Source organism: Scyliorhinus torazame, chromosome 12 (genome assembly GCF_047496885.1).
Source record: "Scyliorhinus torazame isolate Kashiwa2021f chromosome 12, sScyTor2.1, whole genome shotgun sequence".
Lineage (NCBI taxonomy): Eukaryota > Metazoa > Chordata > Chondrichthyes > Carcharhiniformes > Scyliorhinidae > Scyliorhinus > Scyliorhinus torazame.
The window spans coordinates 84,700,919-84,727,096 of record NC_092718.1 but is presented as its reverse complement, the minus strand read 5'-3'; the positions used below and the strand labels follow the sequence as shown (position 1 = coordinate 84,727,096).

General features: G+C 49.7%; 1 protein-coding gene across 1 annotated transcript in view; it reads right to left on the bottom strand.

Moving 5' to 3' along the window:
• Positions 1 to 24,684, bottom strand: part of LOC140386530 (sialic acid-binding Ig-like lectin 12) — an 84,126-nt gene extending 59,442 nt beyond the window's left edge. The window contains exons 1-3 of the mRNA XM_072468938.1: positions 24,591 to 24,684; positions 21,438 to 21,522; positions 20,343 to 20,424 (exon numbers count right to left, since the gene is read on the bottom strand). Of these exons, the coding sequence (XP_072325039.1) occupies positions 20,343 to 20,382 (40 nt within the window). The 5' untranslated portion in view covers positions 20,383 to 20,424; positions 21,438 to 21,522; positions 24,591 to 24,684. The remainder of the gene's footprint in view (positions 1 to 20,342; positions 20,425 to 21,437; positions 21,523 to 24,590) is intronic.
• Positions 24,685 to 26,178: the final 1,494 nt, after the last annotated feature.

The following is a 26,178-nucleotide window of genomic DNA, read 5'->3' as shown; positions in this document are numbered from 1 at the left end:
AGGTGATGCTGTTGCCGAAGTCTCTACTTTACCATTTGTTGTACTTCGTGCAGTGCTTGGTTTTTTCATTCGTGCAAATATAACATTCAACATCTTTGTTAGTGGTGCCCTGGCTGTGGTTTGGTTCTGGTGGCGATGGAAGGGGCATGATCCGTGGCATCTCCACGAAGTCATCCTTGGGAACCAGTGGAGGATCCGGCGTGTGCGTACGGTGCAGTTGCGAGCGTGGAAGGCGGCACAAAGCCCGCTGATTGCGCCTACGCACCAATCCATCCGCCCTGCATGCCAGGAACAAGGTGGCGTCTGCTTTCTTTTTATGTTTGTGGTGGACGGCATCTTGTAGCCGATGGGTCGTTGCCATCGAAGTAGCACCATCACTAATATCATGCAAGGCGATGACTGTGCCAGATGTGGAAGTTGGCCGAGACCGTGTACGCTGGTTCCGGCCACCTGCTGTGCCGGAAGGGCGACTCCGCAGAGAAACGTCGAAGCATGTCGCCTTGGAGAGAGAATTGTTGCTCGCATCAACGTCTGGCGATGGCGCGAATTGGTGTGTCCATCTTGGACCGCCGGTGCTGGTTGCCACTGCCGACCCAGTGGGACTGCCACGCGATCCATTCCCTGTCGCCGTGGCATCTGCCGTCACCCTGAGCGTGCCATCACCGAGGCCGCGACACCGCCCGTCCGGAGCAAGGTCTGGCGTGCGCAAATCAGAGTCGGCGCTTGGCTGCTCCCCATCTGGAGTCCGGTCTGCCTTCCGTCGATGCCCCCCGTCCGGAGTCCCAACAGGTTCACTGGAGGCAGCCGAGATTCCCTGAAGCTGCACTTCTGGAGTCGGAACATGCAGGAATGCACCAACCAGTGGAGAGGCTCGAGCCATCGAGGGTGGAAGCGGTGCGCCGCCACCGCAGTCGTCAGTGGTCCCACCGTGATCGTCGAGTGCCTCGGTACGCACTAGGCGAGGTCTGTCACCTTGCACCTTTTGCATGGGAAGTGGGATGCTGTCGTCACTCGTCTCACATCCCGTGGATAGATCGTCATTAGCAGCTTGCTGTTCACTAGGGTTGGGTAAATTGTCAGAGTTTTCATCTGGTGGTGCACACCATGTCGGTGGACTGTCATTGTCTTGCCATTGTCCTTCATTTGGGCTTTTCTTCTTTGGAACTTTAAATCTTCCCCCAGACATTGCAGAACCTTGTTTATTACCCCCAAATTCTCCCATATGTATGGTCTCGAATATAGGATCCACTGTTTCTATCGACATTGTACCATTTTCCAAAGAACATTCCGTTTCACTTTTCTTCTCAGGTACCTCATATGTAACTTTGTTTAATGTACATGCCTTCATGGTCTCTGGGTCTGATTTTGCTGGGACTGGCATGGTCACAGTCTCTCTTTTACTGTTCTCAATTGCCCACATTATACTCCCCATACAGAACTGCTTAATCACTGGGGTTAGTGTGGTACAATGGATAATCGGGTCGACCTTATCTGCATCTTCACCATTAGTGGAAAGCACACTTGGTTCACTTGAAACTGCTGTGGGTTTTAAATTCGTTATCTGGCTACTCGATGTCGGTGTCCTCAGGATTCTTGCTCCAATGTTCTGCTCAATAATCAGTGGAGTGTGTGTAGGTTCAATGCAATTAATGTTCCCCTCAAGGTTTGAAGAGTCATTACTGACTAACTGCTGGTCTCCGAAGTTGGGATTTTGCGGCATTGTGTTGAAGGGAGACATTTGTCCCTGCTGTAGATATGATTCAGGTTGTGTTATTTCCATTACCTGAGGATCAATGTCTTGTCCATTTTTTCGATCCGTACTAAAACACTGGCAATTCTCAGTCTGCTCCTTGCAAGTTAAACATTCAATTAATTTCGTTAGCAAATCCTCAGCATCCTTCTGTGGCCGTGCAGCATTATTAATCTCTGTTCGGCTACAATGATCCTGAAGGTCAGCGCATAAACCTTTTTTCTTCGGGCTTGGACGAGGCGATTCCTTTGGCTTGTCTTCAGTTGGGCTTGAACAGTCTTCAGCGCTGTGCCCTTCATTGTAGCATGAGAGACCGTCATGGTCATGCTGCTGTGTAGTGGAGCATGGTAGGCTGTTATAGCCTTCTTGCTGTTCACGTGAGCATGGCAGACTTGCATCGTCTGCCGCTGGTTGGTCAGGAGAGGTTGCTAGACCCTCATGGTCTTGTTCCTGCAAGGACTGCGCTCTGGAGTCTTGCGTTCCTTCCATCGTGGAGTCCGTCCACGAGCTCTCTGTGGAGGCTTGTGACACTGGAGTCACTTCTTGTTCGTGCAAGGACTGCGCTCTGGAGTCTTGCGTTGCTTCTATCGTGGAGGCTGTCCACGAGCTCTCTGTGGAGGCTTGTGACACTGGAGTCACTTCTTGTTCGTGCAAGGACTGCGCTCTGGAGTCTTGCGTTGCTTCTATCGTGGAGGCTGTCCACGAGCTCTCTGTGGAGGCTTGTGACACTGGAGTCACTTCTTGTCCGTGCAAGGACTGCGCTCTGGAGTCTTGCATTTCTGCAATTGTGGAGTCTGTCCACGAGCTTGCTGTGGAAGCTTGTGACACTGGAGTCACTTCTGGTTCATGCGAGGACTGCACTCTGGAGTCTTGCATGTCTTCTTTCATAGAGTCGGGAACGTTGAGCGGGACGTGGACCACGCTCTGTGTGGCAGCAGGGCACTCTCCGTGTGCTTGCACCGCTCCCTGTCTGTTAATGTCAGGCTGCAGCATCATCCGGTACTGATAAGTTGGAACGTCATATCTGCTGGATTGAAGATCCTCAAATCCGAAAAATGAATCCGCATCTGCGTCAGATTCAATGTGGGGGCCGCCAATGTGCAACACGAAAGGTTCGTCCGAGTCATAGTCATATAGGACCACGGAGCTATCATTGGGCTCGCGAGGTCCGGAAACACTGTAAAAATCGTCATCGAAGTATTCAAGGTCGGAATCATCGGCTTGTGCGTAGGTAACTGCTTGTCGGAGGGTTCTTCGGAGGTCAAATTCATCTCCTGGGTCAATTTGCGGCACTGTGCTGTCATTCCAGGTGAGGGAAGGTTGTTTTACAGCTTTAACAGATTTTTGTTTTTTTGATTTGGGACGTTTCCCTTTTAAATTGGATTTGGGACATTTCCCTTTTAAATTGGTGCAGTCTGGGGCCTCTGACATCCTGACGCTCGGTATGTAGCACGTAGGAAGCGACTGCGCATGCTCAAATCGCTGTTCCTTTACCGATGGCCGTTTTCTTGACTGCGCATGCGCAGCAACTCGCGCATGCGCAAACGAAACTTCCGGTTCTGCGCACTTCTCGCGCAACTGTGCTAGCGTTATACCTTTAGCAAGATGGCCGCCGACCTCGACCCAGCCTTCTCTCAGGCCCGGGATTTCGGGCTCCGGGATCCCAGCCACGAGGTGAGTACTGCAGCTTTTCTTACCTTTATGTGCCCATTGGATTGCGTATTCTTCACAGTACTTGGAGAATTTGCCCAGGACTGCCTGGTAATCGTACCTTTGCTGCCTCCTGAAGAACCTGAACCTTCTGAATATTTCTCTTGCCCTTGCACCGGCGACGGTGAGGAGAAATTCAATTTTTCCCCTATCATCCAGGTCTTTGAGTTCAGCTGCCACCAGGAACAATTCGAAATTTTGCCGGAATCGCCGCCAGTTTTCGTGGAGGTCGCCGTGGCACTGGAGCGCCTGCGGAACCGGGAGCTCGTACATCATGCCTGGGCACTGCTGGTTGTCTGTGTACACTGAGGTATGCCGGCAGGTATCGATCCACTCCTGTACCATGTGGTGTTGGGTGCTCTGGTGCACAGATGAGCCAACACAGTTGTATGTGGTACAACTCTATTTTATTATAACTCTTATAATACAGTTCGTTCTGGATACTCTGCACGTGCTGTCTCCCTGAGTGTGTTTGGCAATAGATGTGTCCTGGTTCTCCTCTGCAGCTAATACTGACCACCGGGGGTCGTGTCTGTGCTTTTATATCTTTCTGTCATTGGTTGTGGTGTTGTGTGTTCTGATTTGTCTGTTGGTGTGTCTATCATGATGTGTGTGTTTGAATATCATGACAATGCTGACCAGGGGGCGGTGGTCAGTTTCGACAGTGAACCGGGGAAGACCATATACATAATCATGGAACTTGTCTAAACCGGTTAGCAAGCCCAGGCACTCCTTTTCGATCTGCGCGTAGCGCTGCTCTGTGGGGGTCATGGTTCGAGATGCATAGGCAACTGGGGCCCATGACGCCGTGTCATCCCTCTGCAGGAGCACTGCTCCAATGCCGGCTAGGCTGGCATCAGTTGAGATTTTGGTGGCACGAGGCGTGTCAACGAACGCCAATGCCGGTGCAGTGGTGTGTTTGAGTTTGAGCTCCTCCCATTCCAGCTGGTGTGTGTGTTGCCATTGGAACTCTGTGGATTTTCTGACGAGGTGGCGCAGAGTCGTCGTGTGGGAGGCAAGGTTGGGAATGAACTTCCCCAGGAAGTTGACCATGCCAAGGAAGCGTAGCACTGCTTTCTTGTCGGCTGGCTGCGGCATGGATGTGATGGCGCTCACCTTGTCTGCATCCGGACGGACCCCTGACCGGGAGGTATGGTCCCCCAGGAACTTCAACTCCGTCTGGCCAAAGGAACACTTGGCTCGGTTGAGGTGCAGGCCGCTTTCCCGTATGCGGGCAAAAACGCGTTGGAGACGATGTATGTGCTCCTGCGGTGTGGTGGACCAGATGATGACGTCGTCCACGTATACGTGCACCCCTTCGATGCCTTCCATCATCTGCTCCATGATCCTATGAAAGACCTCGGATGCCGAGATGATGCCAAATGAAAAATGAAAATGAAAATCGGTTATTGTCACAAGTAGGCTTCAAATGACGTTACTGTGAAAAGCCCCTAGTCACCACATTCCAGCGCCTGTTCGGGGAGGCTGTTACGGGAATCAAACCGTGCTGCTGGCCTGCCTTGGTCTGCTTTCAAAGCCAACAATTTGGCCCTGTGCTAAACAGCCCCTGTCATCCGGTTGTAGCAGAACCTGCCGAAAGGGGTGTTGAAGGTGCACAGTTTTCGGCTGGAGGGATCGAGTTGGATCTGCCAAAACCCCTTAGAGGCATCCAGTTTCGTAAATATTTTCGCCTGGGCCATTTCACTGGTGATCTCCTCCCGTTTGGGTATGGGATAATGTTCCCTCATGATATTATTATTGAGGTCTTTGGGGTCAATACAGATGCAGAGCTCGCCGGCGGGCTTCTTGACACACACCATGGAGCTGACCCACGGCGTGGGCTCCGTGACCCTGGATAGGACCCCTTGGTCCTGGAGATCCTGCAGCTGCTGCTTGAGATGGTCTTTAAGTGGCACAGGAACCGTGCGAGGTGCGTGAGCGACCGAGATGGCGTCCGGTTTGAGGCGAATTCGATAGGTGTATGGCAGCGTTCCCATGTCCTCGAATGCCTCCTGGTTGTGGGCGAGGAGCGATTGGAGCTGTGCGTTGAACTCTGCATCCGGGAAGTCTGATGTGCCGTCTGTAGAGAGAGAGTGGACTCGTTGTACGAGGTGGAGAGCCTTGCATGCCTGTGCGCCCAGCAGGGAGTCCTTCGATGAGCTGACTATCTCGAACGAGAGTGTGGCCGTGTGTGTGTTGTGATCACCTGGAACTGGCAGGATCCCATAGCCGGGATAACGTTCCCGTTGTAGTCGGCCATCCTGCACCGGAACGGCCGGATTGGTGGTCTGACCTTCATGGCGTAGAAGGCTGACCATGCTATGAGGTTGGCGGAGGCGCCAGTGTCGAGGCGGAAAGTGATCGGCGATCGGTTGACCGTCAGGGTGGCACACCATTCATCACCCGGATTGATTGTGTTGACCCGGTTCCCATCAATGATCGCAACCCGGAAGGCATCTTGGTCATCTGCATCATCGGTTTGGATGTCGCAATGTGGGGGCTGAATGGTCCGCACGTTCCTGCGAGGTTGTCGGAGATGCGGAAGATCGACAGGCTGAGCCGCTCGACAGTAGGCAGCGTAGTGGCCCATCTTGCCACAGCGTAGGCATTGTCGGGTTTTTGTGGGACATTGCCCTTTTAAATGTGCAGCTCCACAGTTGCCGCACGTCGTGACGTTATGGCATTCGTTGCGCCACTGCGCATCACGTCCCTCAGTGTTGCCGTAGGTTTTGGCGCGCACAAGCGCGGGAGGCCTCGAAAAGCGCGCAAAACAGCCGCCCACGTCCGGGCCGTGGGCCAGGAGAAACTCAATCACCTGGACCCGTTCGGTCTCGTGGGGCACCTGGCTCGCCGATCCGGTCGCGTAAGACCCCCTCCGCGCCGATTTGGTTGCCTGAAATTGGGCATAGCGGCTAGTCGCGTTCTCGTGCAGGACACAGGCTTCAACTGCAGATGCTAAGGTCAGGCCTTTTATTTTTAGAAGCTGCTGGCGTCAGCTGCCGGAGGCAACCCCAAAAACGATCTGGTCCCAGATCATGGACTCTGAGGTGGTGTCGTAACCGCAGCACTGCGCGAGTATGCGGAGATGCGTCAGGAATGACTGTAAGAGCACATCCTTACCTTGCAGGCGCTGCTGGAAGACATACCTCTCAAAGCTCTCGTTGACCTCAACGTTGAAGTGTTGGTCGAGCTTGAGGAGGACCGTGTCATATTTAGATTTGTCCTCGCCTTCCGCGAACACCAGGGAGTTGTATACGTGGGTGGCGTGCTGACCTGTGGTGGTGAGGAGGATGGCGATCTTCCTTTTGTCCGAGGGGCCCTGTTTTTCGTTGGCTTCCATAAAGAGTTTGAAGCGCTGCTTGAACAGCGTCCAATTTATGTCAAGGTTCCCAGCGACTTGCAACGGCAGCGGTGTGTTGACGGTGTCCATGGCGCAGGATGGCAGATTTGCGGGTAGGTTTTGATTCACTTCTGGTACCATGAAGTGTTGGGTGCTCTGAGATACAGACGAACCAACACGGTTGCGATTGGTACAACGCAGTTTTATTTCTTTTAACTATTTATATAACAAACGTGGTACTCAGCACATGGTGACTCTCTGAGTGTCTGGCTTGGAGGTCCTTGCCCTGAGCCGTCTCTGTTGGACTGCCCAGGAAATGTTGTGTTTCATGTTTTGTACTGTGTATGCTCTTGTCTGTGATTGGCTGTCATGTTGTGTGTGCTAATTGGTCCGTTGATCTGTCTGTTATTATGTATGTGTGTATGTGCTGTGATGTTACACTTGAATATCATGACACCCAAGGTTTCACAATGGATCGAAGAATTCTAGGTCGATGCGATTCCGTTCTTTAGCCACCAGGTGGAGCTAAGGCCAGGGAGTTCAGATCAGTGCCGTTCTCATCGCGGACCACCAGACAGTGCTGTACACAGGATGCTCAGACCGGTGCACTACTGCCTTTCTACCAGCAGATGGAGCTTTCACCTCCCTGTGAGATCAGCAGGATAGCACTCTCCAGAAGACCCGCCTGTGATGATATGCCGATGAGCTCTATCATAGTTGGATGGTGTGCGACCTCCAACCAGCAGGTGGCAGTACAGACTCACCACGCGGTCTCCAAGCGAAGGTCATGTGACCTGGGACCAGAATATAAAGGGAGACACATCCAGCCACCTTCAGAAGAAGGTTGAGAGGGTAATAACACGTACATGTAATTGGCCAGTGCTTTGAACCTGGGACCTCAGCGCCATGAGGCAGCAGTGTTATCCACTGTACCACCGTGCTGCCCCGTCATTAGTGACTTTAATAAGAGCTGTTTCATTACTGTCACCGTGGCAGAAACCAAATTGGAAGGGATCAAATATGGAGTTCCTGGAGAGATGTGAACGGATTCGGGAGAAGAAAACATGTTCAAGGATTTTGGAGAGGAAAGAGAGGTTGGAGATGGAATGGGAGTTTATACGGATGGTGGGGTCAAGGATTGTTTCTTATGGAGAGGGTTGTTTGTGGCAGATTTGAAGGAGAGAGAGATGACACATGAAGAGAGAGAACTGTTAACAATATTGGCTGATATGAGGATCAGAAGGGGAAGTTGTGTGGTCAGCAATTTACTGGGAATAGAGTCAAGAGAAGAGGAGATGGCTCTGATGGAACAGATGTGTTCACAAAGGACACGAGGGAAGATAGGTGAGAAAAGTTTGGTCCAGGTGCGTCTGTGTTGTGCACCTTGCAAAGCAATACTTTGCATGTTCCACCAGAGGTCATGCACGAGCGGTGCATGAAGTAAATGAGATGAACACAGAAGAACAATTTTTCATTGATCTCATCATGCCGAGAAACCTCCCAACCAACAGAAACAAAAATAGAAGCAGAATCAGAACAGAGCATGAAGACAATCATAATGCTCCGAAAACCTTTACGTCCTGTACTCAAATTGATGGTAATGCTCAATAATACTTTCATTCAGTGTGACTTTGACCCTAAAGCGACAGCCAACCACGTAAGTCGACAGGTTATGCAGAAGCTAAATGTGCAGCGAGACTTTGCTAATCGGTCAGGGATCATGATAGACTTCAGCACAAGAATTTTCGGGAGTTTTGATGTTTGTGAATTAGTGTTCTCAGTGGTAGATATAAAGCACATATTAGACTTCATATTGTAGATTTGGATGTGGACTTAGTAATTGGTATAAAATCATGTGAATCCTCGAATCTAGTTGAGCGGATAAATCTCCTCGGAGATAGCTGGTCACCTGAGCTCAGTGAATCACTACAAGGCATTACACTGTGCAGGGTGTATGAGGATTTAGAAGAAATTCTAGTGGAAGACGACAAACCAGGCATCGGGACGGAACTGCCGGCGAGCCTTCCATAATTCTGGTTAACAGTCTTGAAGAATGTGCATAGACTCGATGGCATGATATGAGGACATGATAAACCCGTATTAAAGCATCTGCGAGATGTGAGTGTTAAATGGACAGAGCCGTGGAGTTTCACTCTGGAGTTTACATTCGGCTCTAATGAGTATTTTACAAATGAGGTGATTACTAAAGTGTATCAGTTGGACTCATGGCCACTGAAAGCATGTGCGGATGAGCCGCAGATCGTCGCACTGGCTGCACAATTGACTGGAGGGAGGGCAAAAATATAACTGTACGACCAATTCGAATGAATCCAAAATACAGAGGTTGGACCAATCCATGAACAGCGATAAGAACCATGGGCAAAATTCTCCGGAAACGGCGCGATGTCCGCCGACTGTCGCCCAAATTTGCGCAAATCAGACGGGCATCGCGCCGCCCCAAAGGTGCGGAATCCTCCGAATCTTTGGGGGCCGAGCCCCAACATTGAGGGGCTAGGTCGGCGCCGGACGAATTTCCGCCCCGCCAGCTGGCGGAAAAGGCCTTTGGTACCCCGCCAGCTGGCGCGGAAATGACATCTCCGGGCTGCGCATGCGCAGGAGCGTCAGCGGCCGCTGTCAGTTTCCCGCGCATGCGCAGTGGAGGGAGTCTCTTCCGCCTCTGCCATGGTGGAGACCGTGGCGGAGGCCGAAGGGAAAGATTGCCCCCACGGCACAGGCCCGCCCGCGGATCGGAGTGCCCCGATCGCGGGCCAGGCCACCGTGGGGGCACCCCCCGGGGCCAGATCGGCCCGCGCCCCCCCCCCCAGAACCCCGGAGCCCGCCCGCGCCGCCTTGTCCCGCTGGTAAGGTAGGTGGTTTAATTTACGCCGGCGGGACAGTCATTTTAGTGGCGGGACTTCGGCCCATCCGGGCCGGAGAATCGAGCGGGGGGGACCCGCCAACTGGCGCGGCGCGATACCTGCCCCCGCCGAATATCCGGTGGTGGAGACTTCGGCAACCGGCTGGGGCGGGATTCACGTCAGCCCCCGCTGATTCTCCGACCCGGCGGGGGGTCGGAGAATCTCGCCCCATTAACCAAGGAATCGTTCTTCAACTTCTTCAGTCCCACTGAAGTTCCACAGGGTGGAATTTTAAAGCAAGCTTTGGCGGCCGTATGCAAAGTTATATTTTTGATGTGAAAAGACTGACGATGAGGCTGAATCCGAGGCCGACTACTATGAAAATCTGTTTGAGATTACTGACGATGATGAAGGTGAGACGGATGAGGAACACTATGAGCTCCTTGTACAAGCCTTCTCCAGCAGCACAGATGAGGCTCCAGTGGCAGGGCCCCAGTGGTCAGCAAGCCATAACAGGGTGGTCATGGGGGACGCCAGAACCATGCTGGACTCTGTGGAGAGCGGGGGTTTGGAGATGTCGCATGTAGAATTCAAGGTGCTGAAACTACTGAAGATCGGCTATTGAGGGAACCAAAGGTGCAAGAAATTATACCGATTGTGGAAAAACTGGCCTCGGAGATATGTGATGTCCCGCCACAAGTCCTTGAAATGGCTCCAGTAATTTACTCCCAAGCAGTCAATGACACCGATGACGAGTGGGAGGACATAGATGAAGATGCTGATTGCAGTGGTGTGGAGGTTGCAATATTAGGCAATATCTGACACTGACTCCGAGGACGGCTGAATGACCATCTCATTATGCAGCTCCATGGACCACTCGCACATTTGCGAGTTCGATCTAGAAGACCCAGGGCTTGGATCAGCTAAGCCAGACACTATAGTCATTGCAGTGATGACGAGCAAGTCACCGATGCTCCAGCATGCCGAAATGAGATGAAACCACCAACCATGGTTCCATCCTCCGTGCCGGCACTAGAAACCGAGGTGATCCAGCGTATTGACGAGGCCGCAAAAATGGGCGTGCGCACACCAGCCAGAGATGAGGAAACGCCTAGACCGCTTCGGATCCCTCACCACATAACAGCCAATGTCACGCCAAAGGCTGCTATAAAGATGACAACCAAGAGACACACTAGGATACTTCACCTTGTCCAGAAAATGAAAAGGGAAAAGAAGAAAAGACTGGGAGGACTACCGCATCCCGCCAGCCAACCAGTATCGAAAGCACTTGCAGGGAACAAGCAGCAACGTGCCAGAAAACAAAAGGAAAAGTGACTGGTCACGCAAATCTGGCAGTCTTGGACACAGGCCTTTCAAAAACACAGGGCGAAGCGTAAAAAAAGCAAGAAGCCGGCAAGCAAGCCAGATTCTATGGAGATGGGAACGGACTTGAAACAATGGCGTCTACATAAAATGCAAATGGACACTTTTTGTAACATTTGCTCACTGCATCAGCTCCATGCCATACCTGCATACAATGTAATGTGTAATGTTGGTTGTAAAAACAATTTTATATTAATGTTTTGTGAGGAAGAGGGAACATGATGATATGCCTATGGGCAATATCATAGTTGGAAGGTGTGTGACCTTCAACCAGCAGCTGGCGGTACAGACACACCATGCGGTCATGTGACCTGGGTCCTAGGTCATGTGACCTGGGACCCAAATATAAAGGGAGACACATATCTGGCCATCTTCAGAAGAACATTTAGAGGGTGATAAGATGTACATGTATTGGTCAATGCTAGGTGTAAGTTACAGAGGACTAGCAAGACTCCATGACAATATGCTCTATATCAGATTGCCATCTTGCCACACGAGACATAATAAAAGGATCCTGGTTTGGACATATTGAAGTGTTTGTTACTTCACAAAGTACAAGGAGCTAAACACAACACCGCCTTCTTCCCTGATGGTTTCTGACTAGCTTCACCAACCACACGCCCTGATAGGAGAAGGTTGAAAATCCTATATGCACTGATTGCCTGCTTCCAAGTCTCTCAAATGACATTACAGATTCTGCCACAGAACGTAAAGGGGGTGTTTTTGGACCAGCCCATCTGAAAGGAGGTTTGTCCCAGTGCTAAAGATTACAATTGAAACAAAAAACCCAATGGCTGCAGTAACTTTGCAGCAGCCAGCCCCGAAGATTGTATATCACAACCATAATGCAGGATGGGCATTATGTTCTGAGAAGGGACTATTCTGTCTAATTCTACCTTCCAGCTCTTGGTCTGAAGTCCTGTAGGTAACAGCACCTCAAGCACAAATCTGGTGGTCTTGATTAAAAAGGGGATTTCTTGATTAATAAGGGGATCAGGGGTTATGGGGAGAAGGCAGGAGAATGGGGATGAGAAAAATATCAGCCATGATTGAATGGCGGAACAGACTCGATGGGCCGAATGGTGTAATTCTTCTCCTGTCTTGTGGTCCTTCTATCTCTGTTTTTGTGTTCTCATGTGTCTAGTCTAAACAAGTGAACCCACAACATATTTACACAATCCCTGATGAGTGACTGATGCCCATGTATCATTATAAAAACACAAGATAATGTTAATCGGTTGTCAAACATCCTGGCAGTAAGATCCAGTACAGGTACAACATGATGAACAGCCTTAGATCATGCTACATGGTACGAGACCACTCTTGATATTTTTCTCAGACCACAACAGAGTCGCAGTGTCAGAGAGTGTTGGAATCGCAGCCTGCTGACTGCACAGGAAATCTTTGAAAACAGAAACATGGACATGAAGCGATTGGCAATCTAAAACATGACAGTGATGTACACAATGAGGTGACGAGTGTTGATTAATATTTCACTTTACACAAATGTCCTGAAATTAATTGAGTATTGTAAACCATAATGATCTTGCAATGCACTTCAAAGAAACAAAAAATATCAGAGTTTGTTCAACAGTTGTGCTTAACAATTATGATGCAATTGCTGAAAAGTTTCACATTTCAAACTATCGATGTCATGGAGAATGTAGATACAGTCACACCTTCCGAAGTGTTAGCCAAGATTTGAATTGTCTGCCCTCAGAAAGCTGACAAGCTCTGGTCATCGGCCAAGATTGACACAGGGAAAGAGCTAACACACAACCCCTGTGAATTCTAAAAGGTGGAGGCCATTCAGCCCTTCGAGCCTGCTGCCATTCATTATGGCTGATCACCACCTTAATAGCCTAATACTGCTCCCCCCCCCCGTATCTTTTGATTCCCTTTGCCTTAGGTGCTCTATCTAACTGCATCTTGAAAAGATACAGGGCAGGATTCTCCGTCACATCGCACCTGTTTTCTGGTGCGGCACGTCCCTGCCGGCAGCGGGATTCTCTGTCCCGGCAGCCGGCCAATGGGGTTTCCCATTGTGGGCACACCTGGCTGGTTGGTTAGTCGATTTCGGCGTGAGAACAGCTGGTGAGTCAGTTTCAGCGGGAGCATTGCGGAAGTGGCTCCTGGGAGGTAAGTCGACTTTTAAAAGCACTTTTCTTTGCAGGGGCAGGCCAGTCGATTTCGGCGTGAGAACAGCTGGTGAGTCAGTTTCAGCGGGAGCATTGCGGAAGTGGTTGCTGGGAGGTAAGTCTGTCCTTTAAAAGCACTTGTCTTTGCAGGGGCAGGCCAGTCGATTTCGGCGGGAGAATCAGCTGGTGAGTCAGTTTCAGCGGGAGCATTGCGGAAGTGGCTGCTGGGAGGTAAGTCAACCTTTAAAAGCACTTGTCTTTGCAGGGGCAGGCCAGTCGATTTCGGCGTGAGAACAGCTGGTGAGTCAGTTTCAGCGGGAGCATTGCGGAAGGAGGTTGCTGGGAGGTAAGTCGACCTTTAAAAGCACTTGTCTTTGCAGGGGCAGGCCAGTCGATTTCGGCGTGAGAACAGCTGGTGAGTCAGTTTCAGCGGGAGCATGCGGAAGTGGTTGCTGGGAGGTAAGTCTGTCCTTTAAAAGCACTTGTCTTTGCAGGGGCAGGCCAGTCGATTTCGGCGGGAGAATCAGCTGGTGAGTCAGTTTCAGCGGGAGCATTGCGGAAGTGGCTGCTGGGAGGTAAGTCAACCTTTAAAAGCACTTGTCTTTGCAGGGGCAGGCCAGTCGATTTCGGCAGGAGTGGAGCTGGCTGGTTAGTCAATTTCAGCAGGAGCTGAGAATTTTTCTTTTTTTTAAAATTAGTTTTTTAGGCGGGAACAGGAAGTCGACCCGCGGACGTCTGAAAAGACCCTCACCAATAAATTCTGGTGGAGAGGAAACCCGAGACACTACACGTGTAGTGTCTCCCACCCGCCCTCCTCCTCTAACCTAATAATAAAACCCATTGGTCTGAGGTAAGTACCATATTTTATTATATTATTATTATTTTTTATAAAAATTTAATTTAGTTGTTAGCCAGATCTTGGTAGAAAGTAAGAGGAATGGCAGGGAAGGGAGTGCAATGTTCCTCCTGCAGGATGTTTGAGGTGAGGGATGCAGTTAGTGTCCCTGCTGATTTTACCTGCAGGAAGTGCTGCCATCTCCAGCTCCTCCAAGACCGAGTTAGGGAACTGGAGCTGGAGTTGGAAGAACTCGGATCATTCGGGAGGCAGAAGGGGTTATAGATAGCAGCTTCAGGGAATTAGTTACACCAAAGATTGGAGATAGGTGGGTAACTGTAAGAGGGACTGGGAAAAAGCAGTCAGTGCAGGGATCCCCTGCGGTCGTTCCCCTGAGAAACAAGTATACCGCTTTGGATACTTGTGGGGGGGACGACTTACCAGGGGTAAGCCATGGGGTACGGGCCTCTGTTGCTCAGAAGGGAAGGGGGGAGAGGAGCAGAGCATTAGTAATTGGGGACTCTATAGTCAGGGGCACAGATAGGAGATTTTGTGGGAGCGTGAGAGACTCACGTTTGGTATGTTGCCTCCCAGGTGCAAGGGTACGTGATGTCTCGGATCGTGTTTTCCGGGTCCTTAGGGGGAGGGGGAGCAGCCCCAAGTCGTGGTCCACATTGGCACTAATGACATAGGTAGGAAAGGGGACAAGAATGTCAGGCAGGCTTTCAGGGAGCTAGGATGGAAGCTCAGAACTAGAACAAACAGAGTTGTTATCTCTGGGTTGTTGCCCGTGCCACGTGATAGTGAGATGAGGAATAGGGAGAGAGAGCATTTAAACACGTGGCTACAGGGATGGTGCAGGCGGGAGGGATTCAGATTTCTGGATAACTGGGGCTCTTTCTGGGGAAGGTGGGACCTCTACAGACAGGATGGTCTACATCTGAACCTGAGGGGCACAAATATCCTGGGGGGGAGATTTGTTAGTGCTCTTTGGGGGGGTTTAAACTAATGCAGCAGGGGCATGGGAACCTGGATTGTAGTTTTAGGGTAAGGGAGAATGAGAGTATAGAGGTCAGGAGCACAGATTTGACGTCGCAGGAGGGGGCCAGTGTTCAGGTAGGTGGTTTGAAGTGTGTCTACTTCAATGCCAGGAGTATACGAAACAAGGTAGGGGAACTGGCAGCATGGGTTGGTACCTGGGACTTCGATGTTGTGGCCATTTCGGAGACATGGATAGAGCAGGGACAGGAATGGATGTTGCAGGTTCCGGGGTTTAGGTGTTTTAGTAAGCTCAGAGAAGGAGGCAAAAGAGGGGGAGGTGTGGCGCTGCTAGTCAAGAGCAGTATTACGGTGGCGGAGAGGATGCTAGATGGGGACTCTTCTTCCGAGGTAGTATGGGCTGAAGTTAGAAACAGGAAAGGAGAGGTCACCCTGTTGGGAGTTTTTTATAGGCCTCCTAATAGTTCTAGGGATGTAGAGGAAAGGATGGCGAAGATGATTCTGGATATGAGCGAAAGTAACAGGGTAGTTATTATGGGAGACTTTAACTTTCCAAATATTGACTGGAAAAGATATATTTCGAGTACTATAGATGGGTCGTTTTTTGTACAGTGTGTGCAGGAGGGTTTCCTGAAACAATATGTTGACAGGCCAACAAGAGGCGAGGCCACGTTGGATTTGGTTTTGGGTAATGAACCAGGCCAGGTGTTGGATTTGGAGGTAGGAGAGCACTTTGGGGACAGTGACCACAATTCGGTGACGTTTACGTTAATGATGGAAAGGGATAAGTATACACCGCAGGGCAAGAGTTATAGCTGGGGGAAGGGCAATTATGATGCCATTAGACGTGACTTGGGGGGGATAAGGTGGAGAAGTAGGCTGCAAGTGTTGGGCACACTGGATAAGTGGGGCTTGTTCAAGGATCAGCTACTGCGTGTTCTTGATAAGTATGTACCGGTCAGGCAGGGAGGAAGGCGTTGAGCAAGGGAACCGTGGTTTACCAAGGAAGTGGAATCTCTTGTTAAGAGGAAGAAGGAGGCCTATGTGAAGATGAGGTGTGAAGTTTCGGTTGGGGCGATGGACAGTTACAAGGTAGCGAGGAAGGATCTAAAGAGAGAGCTAAGACGAGCAAGGAGGGGACATGAGAAGTATTTGGCAGGAAGGATCAAGGAAAACCCAAAAGCTTTCTATAGGTATGTCAGGAATAAGCGAATGACTAGGGAAAGAGTAGGACCAGTCAAGGACAGGGATGGGAAATTGTGTGTGGAGTCTGAAGAGATAGGCGAGATACTAAATGAATATTATTTGTCAGTATTCACTCAGGAAAAAGATAATGTTGTGGAGGAGAATGCTGAGCCCCAGGCTAATAGAATAGATGGCATTGAGGTACGTAGGGAAGAGGTGTTGGCAATTCTGGACAGGCTGAAAATAGATAAGTCCCCGGGACCTGATGGGATTTATCCTAGGATTCTCTGGGAGGCCACGGAAGAGATTGCTGGACCTTTGGCTTTGATTTTTATGTCATCATTGGCTACAGGAATAGTGCCAGAGGACTGGAGGACAGCAAATGTGGTCCCTTTGTTCAAAAAGGGGAGCAGAGACAACCCCGGCAACTATAGACGGGTGAGCCTCACGTCTGTAGTGGGTAAAGTCTTGGAGGGGATTATAAGAGACAAGATTTATAATCATCTAGATAGGAATAATATGATCAGGGATAGTCAGCATGGCTTTGTGAAGGGTAGGTCATGCCTCACAAACCTTATTGAGTTCTTTGAGAAGGTGACTGAACAGGTAGACGAGGGTAGAGCAGTTGATGTGGTGTATATGGATTTCAGCAAAGCGTTTGATAAGGTTCCCCACGGTAGGCTATTGCAAAAAATACGGAGGCTGGGGATTGAGGGTGATTTAGAGATGTGGATCAGAAATTGGCTAGCTGAAAGAAGACAGAGGGTGGTGGTTGATGGGAAATGTTCAGAATGGAGTACAGTCACAAGTGGAGTACCACAAGGATCTGTTCTGGGGCCGTTGCTGTTTGTCATTTTTATCAATGACCTAGAGGAAGGCGCAGAAGGGTGGGTGAGTAAATTTGCAGACGATACTAAAGTCGGTGGTGTTGTCGATAGTGTGGAAGAATGTAGCAGGTTACAGAGGGATATAGATAAGCTGCAGAGCTGGGCTGAGAGGTGGCAAATGGAGTTTAATGTAGAGAAGTGTGAGGTGATTCACTTTGGAAGGAATAACAGGAATGCGGAATATTTGGCTAATGGTAAAGTTCTTGAAAGTGTGGATGAGCAGAGGGATCTAGGTGTCCATGTACATAGATCCCTGAAAGTTGCCACCCAGGTTGATAGGGTTGTGAAGAAGGCCTATGGAGTGTTGGCCTTTATTGGTAGAGGGATTGAGTTCCGGAGTCGGGAGGTCATGTTGCAGCTGTACAGAACTCTGGTACGGCCGCATTTGGAGTATTGCGTACAGTTCTGGTCACCGCATTATAGGAAGGACGTGAAGGCTTTGGAGCGGGTGCAGAGGAGATTTACCAGGATGTTGCCTGGTATGGAGGGAAAATCTTATGAGGAAAGGCTGATGGACTTGAGGTTGTTTTCGTTGGAGAGAAGAAGGTTAAGAGGAGACTTAATAGAGGCATACAAAATGATCAGGGGGTTGGATAGGGTGGACAGTGAGAGCCTTCTCCCGCGGATGGATATGGCTGGCACGAGGGGACATAACTTTAAACTGAGGGGTAATAGATATAGGACGGAGGTCAGAGGTAGGTTCTTTACGCAAAGAGTAGTGAGGCCGTGGAATGCCCTACCTGCTACAGTAGTGAACTCGCCAACATTGAGGGCATTTAAAAGTTTATTGGATAAACATATGGATGATAATGGCATAGTGTAGGTTAGATGGCTTTTGTTTCGGTGCAATATCGTGGGCCGAAGGGCCTGTACTGCGCTGTATCGTTCTATGTTCTATGTTCTAATGCCGTCGGGAAATTTGTGGGCGTGAGTGTGCTGCAGGTGAAACGGACAATCCGGCCGAGGGAAAATCCAGCCCACAATGTTTTCACCTCAACTACTTCCTGTGTGATGCGCAATCAATTACTCTTGAGACGAAGATAATAAGTAACTGAGGCTTTAATGCACTAGAACTTTACCCCAGCAGCTTCGGTACAGAAAGTGAAGGCTGCTGGGACAGCATTATCTCTTATACCCCGCCTTCGGGGCTGAGCTACGTCATACAGCCAATGGTAGGCTCCAGGGTCTTAACCAATGGCGTCGGCCTGTCAGGTACCGCAATACCTAGCACTACCACACTGTGATAATGTGTTGCACAGGCTCACCATTCTCTACCTGAAGAAATTTCTCCTCACATTAGTCCTAAAATAGCCTACCCCGTATCCTCAGACTGTGACCCCTGGTTCTGGACACACCCACATCGATCCTGCATCTACCCTGTCTAGTCGTGGTAGAATCGTATAGGTTTCTTTGAGATTCCCCCCCTCATTTTTCTGAATTCCAGCGAGTACAATCCTAACCACTGTGCCATCACTTCTATAATGGTAATGAAAGGTGAACAAAACACCAGGAACCTCTCATTTCATGTCCTTCTTAAACATCCATGACACCATCAGCAATCTGAAGAGTTCCTGATAAGGATCTTTGTGATGACCCTTATGAGGCCCACGGGAATACATTAATCGATCTCCCAGTGTGACTCGTGGAATGCGAACTTCACTGTTAGTGGGCGGAGGCCCGCTCAGCTGGAGTTCGGTCCCCACTCTATAAAAGCGGGCCCACACTGTGACCTGCGTTCTGGTAGACCCGACTAGAACATATCGGGCATAATTCAATGGCCATGCGGCAAATGAAAAGTAGCTTGTCATGGCACAGCATGGCCGATAAAAGCCGGGAGACCCCGCTGCAGTGATCTATCTAGCTCGCAACACGTCACGAGATCCAACACGTTGCGATCTCACGACACGTTGCGATGTAAATCCCGCCACAATGGGTCTCGTTTTAATGTGCAGATTTCCGAGGTACCTGAAGCTTTGGGATTTACCCTCTTCACTGTGGCGACCTTGGGCATGCTTTGTTTAATACTGATCTCTAAAATCGGAGACCAGACGCCACCTGGACACTCTGGCAGTGCCAGCCTGGAACCTTCACCGAGCTATCTGGGTACCAGCCTGGCATTACCACCGGCCTCAGTGACACTGCCAGCTGGCATGGGCGCTGCCAGGGTGCCAACCTGGCATTTTATTCTGCAAGTGTGTGATTGTGCCGGGGTGGGGGGGGGGGGGGGGGGGGGAGGGTGCCCTGAGTGGATGTGGCGGGGGGGGTGGGCAGCGGGGATCCTCCTATAGTACGTTTGGGCTGGTGGGGTCAGGGTTCGCTTCGGGGCCTCGGAGATTGGGACACCTTATTAAAATGGCGCCCCGATCTATCGCTGCATTAGGGAGTACCGGCGAGAGGAGCTCCCCAGTGTACAAAACGGGGCTGTGTGTGTCCTTGGCCCTGCTGAGGCCCCTTTTACAACACCAGTTACTGTGAGTGCTGGGAAATATGCAGCTAAACGTGCTCATGACAGGACTTTATTCCCAATGAGTTGAATCGTGCCCATTGTGTGTAATCCGTCATTGTGGCTGGTTTCATTGACTTGAATAAACTTCCTTTAACTTACCTTCTCTGGCCTCCTGGGTCTTTGTAGTCTTAAATTATCTTAATTTGTAGAATGATAGGGCAGCACGGTGGCGCAGTGGTCAGCACTGCTGCCTCAAGGAGCTGAGGCCCCAGTTTCGATTCTGGCTCTGGTCACTGTCCATGTCTGCATGGGTCTCACCCCCACAAACCAAATATGTGCAGAAAAGGTGGATTGGCTCCGCTAAATTGCCGCTTAATTGGAAAAAAATAATTGGGTAATCTAAATTTATTTTACTAAACATCGTAGAATGATACAGTAAAGAAGGAGGCCATTCAGCCTTTTGTGATTGTGCTCAAACCATCACCTCCTTGTTAACTTGCTGAAATACATTGGTTTGCAGTATAGCAGCACCTCGAGTTTAAGATTCGCATCTGCAAAGCTCCCATTGCCCTCTCCATACCCTAACTCTGCAGCTGAGTCCAGCCCTGGAAGCCTCCTAATTATCTGCTCTTCCCCAATTCCGCTGTCAGACAGGGAGTCAGTGTATCTCTGTGAAGGTGGTGGGTGGGTTTGACTTGGTATGAGTTTGTCCAATGGGTCACTGCTGAATTGGTTCCCAATCAGTTCAATAAGAATGATCTTTTACCAAGACTATTAACCATAAATTTGTCCAAGCTGAAGATGATATTACCTTGGAGAAGTGACAGGAGAAAGTAAGATTTCCCGATCATTGTCCACTCCCAGATATTTCATCAGCTTGTCACTCTCAAACTCTGAAAGAGAAAGAAGTTAATGAAACCTCACCTCTTGCCGACAGCACTTGCGAGATCAGAACTACTTTTAGACATTGTCTTCACAGACTAATTGTATTCTGTGTGGGATGATAGGTGCTCTGCAGAGAGCTACAAGGCTTTAAGAAGGACAAACAATGAGGGACTTCCATTTCTATAGTGCCTTTCACCATCGCAGGATGTCCGAAAGCTCGTGTCTTTACACTTCCCTCATCTCTTGAACTAAAAAGATGTTCTGTATGTCATGTGAGAGTACCTTTAAGAAATGGGTGTTTATAAATGGATATGTATATAAATATCTGTAGTGAGAGTACTTTTAAGAAATGGGTCTTTAATTCTGCAGTGATGTCAGAGAGTGGGTGGAGCTGGGCTGTCTGTCAGCTTTTTACTTTCGTTTTAGGCTGTTTGCTGCAGGGTGTGTTTTAGTTTTGTTTTCAGTGTTGGAGCTGAAGCCAGACAGAGCAGGTGGACTGTTGATCTCTCTGCCATGAAAAGGCTATCTCTTCATCATTTGGTGAATTCAGAATTAAAAATGTTCTCAGTAGTGAATGTAAACCTAACGTGCTTCTGTTAAAAGGTGTTTCTTTTGTCTTCTGGATGTTGTTTGGGAAGTTATTAAGGGTTACTTAGTGTTGTATTCTTTGGGGGTTGTATTTGAATTGATGGTTGCTAAGATGTTCACTGTATGTTTTAAAAAGGTTAACTTGAGTTCATAGAACACACATTGTTTTGTTTTAAAATATACACCTGTAGAGTGGGTGTGTGCTCCCCATACCACAATCTATTAAAAGTTGTGGGTCAGGTGAACTCCTTGATACACTTTGGTGTTCTCTAAATCCTGGCCCATAACACTGTACAACAGACGTGAGCCTCAAACCCAGATCTCAATGACAAGCAGGAATCTTTCAAAGGCATCAAACATTAGAATATGTCTGTAAAGTCACAACATCCACAATGTTGGTCATGGAAGTGAATTCCAATCATTGGTTACTTACCCAGGGCTTGTCCGACTGCTCGCCTGGGGAGTAACTGCCGCCACGTTCTTCTTGGTCTGAATGACCTCTTCCTGTGTTGCTCCCACTGTGTATTTAATTAGAAAGGGTTGATGTGACTCAAAATGAGGAAGTTCAAAACTCGACAAAGGTTTGAGCTTTAAGCAAAATGTTGACCATTTGAACCTGACTCTGTGATGATATAGCTACTCAAAGCTGAGCAACCTTTTCCAATAAGAACCCCAAACCTCAACTCAGAGGCAGGACATCTGGCACTCAAGTTTCCAATCCAGAACCTTGAGTCCCATGGTCCTGATCAGCACTCTCTAGAATCTGTACAGAGAGAGAACTGCAGTATTGAAGGATCCGCACTGAAGGGGAGCCACACAGTTAGAAGGTCAGTACTCAGGGAGGAATGCTGCAATGTTTGAGGGTCATTACTGAGAAGTGCTGTATTGCCAGAGAGTCAGGCATGAAGCGATGTCTCGCTGTTGGTGGACCAATACCAAGTCACAATGTCAGAGGATCAGTACTCTGGGAGCGCTACACTTTCTGCGGGTCAGTACTGAGGGAGTGCTGCACTATTGGATGGTCAGTATTGAGGGGGTGTTGAACTGTCAGAGGGTCAGTACTGAAGACGAGCTGCACTGTTGGAGGGTAAGTACAAAATGAGTGCTGCACTTTTGGAGGTTCAGCTTTGATGGAGCACTGCACTGTCGGAGAGTGAGGACTGAGGGAGTGCTGCACTGTCGGAGGTGCAGTGCTGAGGGAGTGCTGCACTGTTGGAGGGTCAGTGCTGAGGAGTGCTGCACTGTTGGAGGGTGAGTACTGAGGGAGTGGTGCACTGTTGGAGGCGTAGTACTGAGGGGCTGCTGCACTGTCAGGGGGTCAGTACTGAAGGAGTGTTGCACTTTCGGCGGGTCAATACTGAGGGCAGCATGGTGGCACAGTGCTTAGCATTTCTGCTTCACAGCGCCAGGGACCTGGGTTCAATTCAGCCATGGGTGACTGTGTGAAGATTTTCTTCTTGTTACTGTATTTGTTTCCTCTTGGTGCTCAGCTTTTGTCCCTCAGTCCAAAGATGGGCAGGTTAGGTGGGTTGGCCCTGCTAAGTTGCCCCTTAGTGTGGAAGGATGTGCAGGTTAGGTGGGCTTACAGGGATAGAGTGGGGTAATGGGCCTAGGTAGGGTGCTCATTCAGAGGGTCGGTGCTTGGATTCTATGGAGTGCTGCACTGACGGATGGTCAGCATTGAAGGAGAATTGCCCTGATAGAGGGTCAGTACTGAGACCATGCTGAACTGTCATAGGGTCGGTGCTGTGGAAACGCTGCACTGTCGGAAGGTCAGTACTGAGGGAAAGCTGCACTGTTGGAGGGTCAGTACTGAGGAGAACTGCACTGTCAGAAGGTCAGTACTGAGGGTGTGCTGCACTGTCAGAAGGTCAGTACTGAGGGTGTGCTGCACTGTCAGAAGGTCAGTACTGAGGGAGTGCTGCACTGTCAGAGGGTCAGTACTGAGGAGAACTGCACTGTCAGAAGGTCAGTACTGAGGGGGAACTGGACTGTCAGAAGGTCAGTACTGAGGGAGTGCTGCACTGCAAGTGAATCAGGACTGATGGTTTGTGTGGTAGCGCAGCTCCTTTATGACCGCCTCGTGCCCAATCACATGGGAACACATGAACTCCGACCAATAGAGAGACGGTGCAATAGCCTGAGAGCAGAGTCCCAGGTAGGTAGGCGCCCGAGCCAGAGAATCAATATCTTACCACCATTGCTCTGTGTCTGTCTGTAGTTGCCTTTACCTGCTGTTAATAAGCCCCCTTTGTTGTTAATGGAAATTTCCGGTGTATTGTCTCGAGCCACCATGTTTTTTCTTATTCGTTCATAGGACGTGGGTGCCGTAGGCTGTGCCTGCATTTATTGCCCATCCCTTATAGTCCTTGAGGGGCAGTTATGAGTCAACCCCACATCGGAGTCACATGGAGGCCAGACCAGATAAGGACAGCAGATTTCCTTCCCTAAAGGGCATTAGTGAACCAGAAGGGTTTTAATGACAATCAACAATGGTTTCATGATAATCATTATACTTTTAATTCCAGATTTTTATTGAATTCAAATTTCACCATCTGCAGTGGCGGGGTTTGAACCTGTGTCCCCAGACCATTACTCTGGGTCTCTGGTTTACTCAGGTTTACTAGTCCAGTGACAATACCACTACACCACCACCTCCCCATATTGGAGCGAGATAAGCGATTCGATGACTCATCCTCTCAGAAGAAACAAGGCACAGTTGCCCTCTCATGTGAAGGTAAAGGATAATTCAACAGGGTCCAACACTGATACCTTTAAACAGTGGAGTTAAATATTATGGAGAGCCTGAGGAGATATCTCTTCATGGGAAAGCGTTATTGGGAACTGGAATATTTTATGACAGATTGTTTGAGGGAGGGACCGTTGCCCACTGATGAAGTTTTGAATGGGTGTGAGCTACGGGAATGTGGGAGAAGAGAAGGAATGAGAGAAATGCTTTGGGATTGTTTTTGGAAAGAGCAGTCATAGACACAATTGGCTAAATCGCTTCTGAAAGTGCAGAAACCACTTTTGGTTTGAGAGCCTCTGTCCATGTCAGCCACGTCCGTATGTTTCTTTTGTTCGTTATTGTGAAAGAAAGGATTTGAGCAATTAAACCAGCTTTTCTAACTTTAGTTCAGAACTTTTAGATATCTTCCTATTTCAGAAGATCGGATGGTCAGTACTGAGGGAATTCTGCACTGTTGGATGGTCAGCACTGAGGAAATTCTGCACTGTCGGATGGTCAGTACTGAGGGAGTGCTGCACTTTTCAAGGGTCAGTGCTGTGAGAGTGGTGCACTCTGTAAAGAGTTACAAGGTTTTAAGAAAGAAGAACAATGAAGGTTTACATTTTTGAAGCCTCTTTCACCACCTCAGAGCAATCATAAACTCATGACTCTGCATGTCCCTCCTCTCTTCATCTAAAGAATGTTCTATACAACAGCCTTGAGCCTCACACCCAGATCTCAATACGAAGTAGAGATCTTTCAATATCACCAATCATTGGGACCTGTCTTGATAAATTCTCAACATCAACAACGGACAATGTTGGTCATGGATGTAAATTCCATTTGTTTATTACTTACCCAGGATCTGTCCGGCTGCTTGACTGGAGAGCTCGTGCCGACACAATCTGCTTGGGTTGAATGATCTCTTCCTCTGTTGCTCCCTCTGCGCATTTCACCAGAAAGGCGTGATGTGTCACTGTGACTCAAAATGAGGAAGTTGTATCAAAGTGAGAAAAGAGCACTTTGCCCTTCCCTTCCAGCAAACCCTGCGGCTATGAAAGAATATCAGAACATAATCGGAACACAAGATGGTCATTCAGCCCCTCAAGCCTGCTCCACCATTTAATAGTACAATTTCTGATCTGACCATAATTCCTCTTTCTCGTTTGCTCCCCATAACCCTTGACTCGTGTGATGAATGTAGTTGTCATATGTCATATTTATTTGCAATAATGAAATCAAAGCCTGTGTTAAGATGCATAAAAACATTATGATTGCCAAGCTGTGATTAAGGTCGCGTAAAAGTGAGATAATCATTGATTTGCAGATGAAGTGTTCTTCTGATAGATATTGAGAACCATTTACTTGTTTACAGATAGCTAGTTAATGAAATATTGTTTATGTTTGAAGGACCCCTTGGTTTGAGATAATTTATGAAGGGTACTGTGTTTGGTCCTGGCTAAACATGTCAAGAGACATCTTATGAGAAAAGACAGAAGAATGTCTGATGCTTTGGGTACGGATGATGTTGTTAAAGGGAGGAGAAAAGTCTGTCTGAAAAGTCAGTTGTTCCGAGAACTCTAATCTGGGGCGTCATTCTCCGAACACCCGCCGGGTCGGAGAATGGCCGTTGGCCGCCGTGAATCCCGCCCCCGCCCACGCCGAGGTCTCCGGTACCGGAGATTGGGCAGGGGCGGGAATCGGGCCGCGCCGGTTGGTGGGACCCCCCACTCAATTCTCCGGCCCGGATGGGCCGAAGTCCCGCCCAGAAATTGCCTGTCCCGCCGGCGTAAATCAAAGCTGGTATTTACCGGCAGGACCAGGCGGCGTGGGCGGGCTCCGGGGTCCTGGGGGGGGGCGCGGGGCGATCTGACCCCGGGGGGTGCCCCCACGGTGGCCTGGCCCGCGATCGGGGCCCACCGATCCGCGGGCGGCCTGTGCCGTGGGGGCACTCTTTCCCTTCCGACTCCGCCACGGCCTCCACCATGGCGGAGGCGGAAGTGGCTTTCCCCACTGCGCATGCGTGGGAAACTGTCAGCCGCCGCTGACGCTCCCGCGCATGCGCCGGGAAGCTGTCAGCGGCCGCTGACGCTCCCGCGCATGCGCCGCATTTCCGCGCCAGCTGGCGGGGCGGAAATCCCTCCGGCGTCGGCCTAGCCCCTCAATGTTGTGCATTCCGCACCTTTGGGCCGGCGCGATGCCCGTCTGATTGGCGCCGTTTTTGGCGCCAGTCGGCGGACATCGCGCCGTTGGGGGAGAATTTCGCCCCTGAACAGACTTATTTAAGTTTGATCCTGAAAGGTTCTCTCTCCAAATATTCTGCACAGTGAACAGAAAGTAGAAACCTGGGGCAGGATTCTCCCGCAATCAGTGGGGGGGCCATATCAGCGCCAAAGAGTGGCGTAAACCACTCCGGCGTCGAGCCGGCCGGAAGGTGAGGAATCCT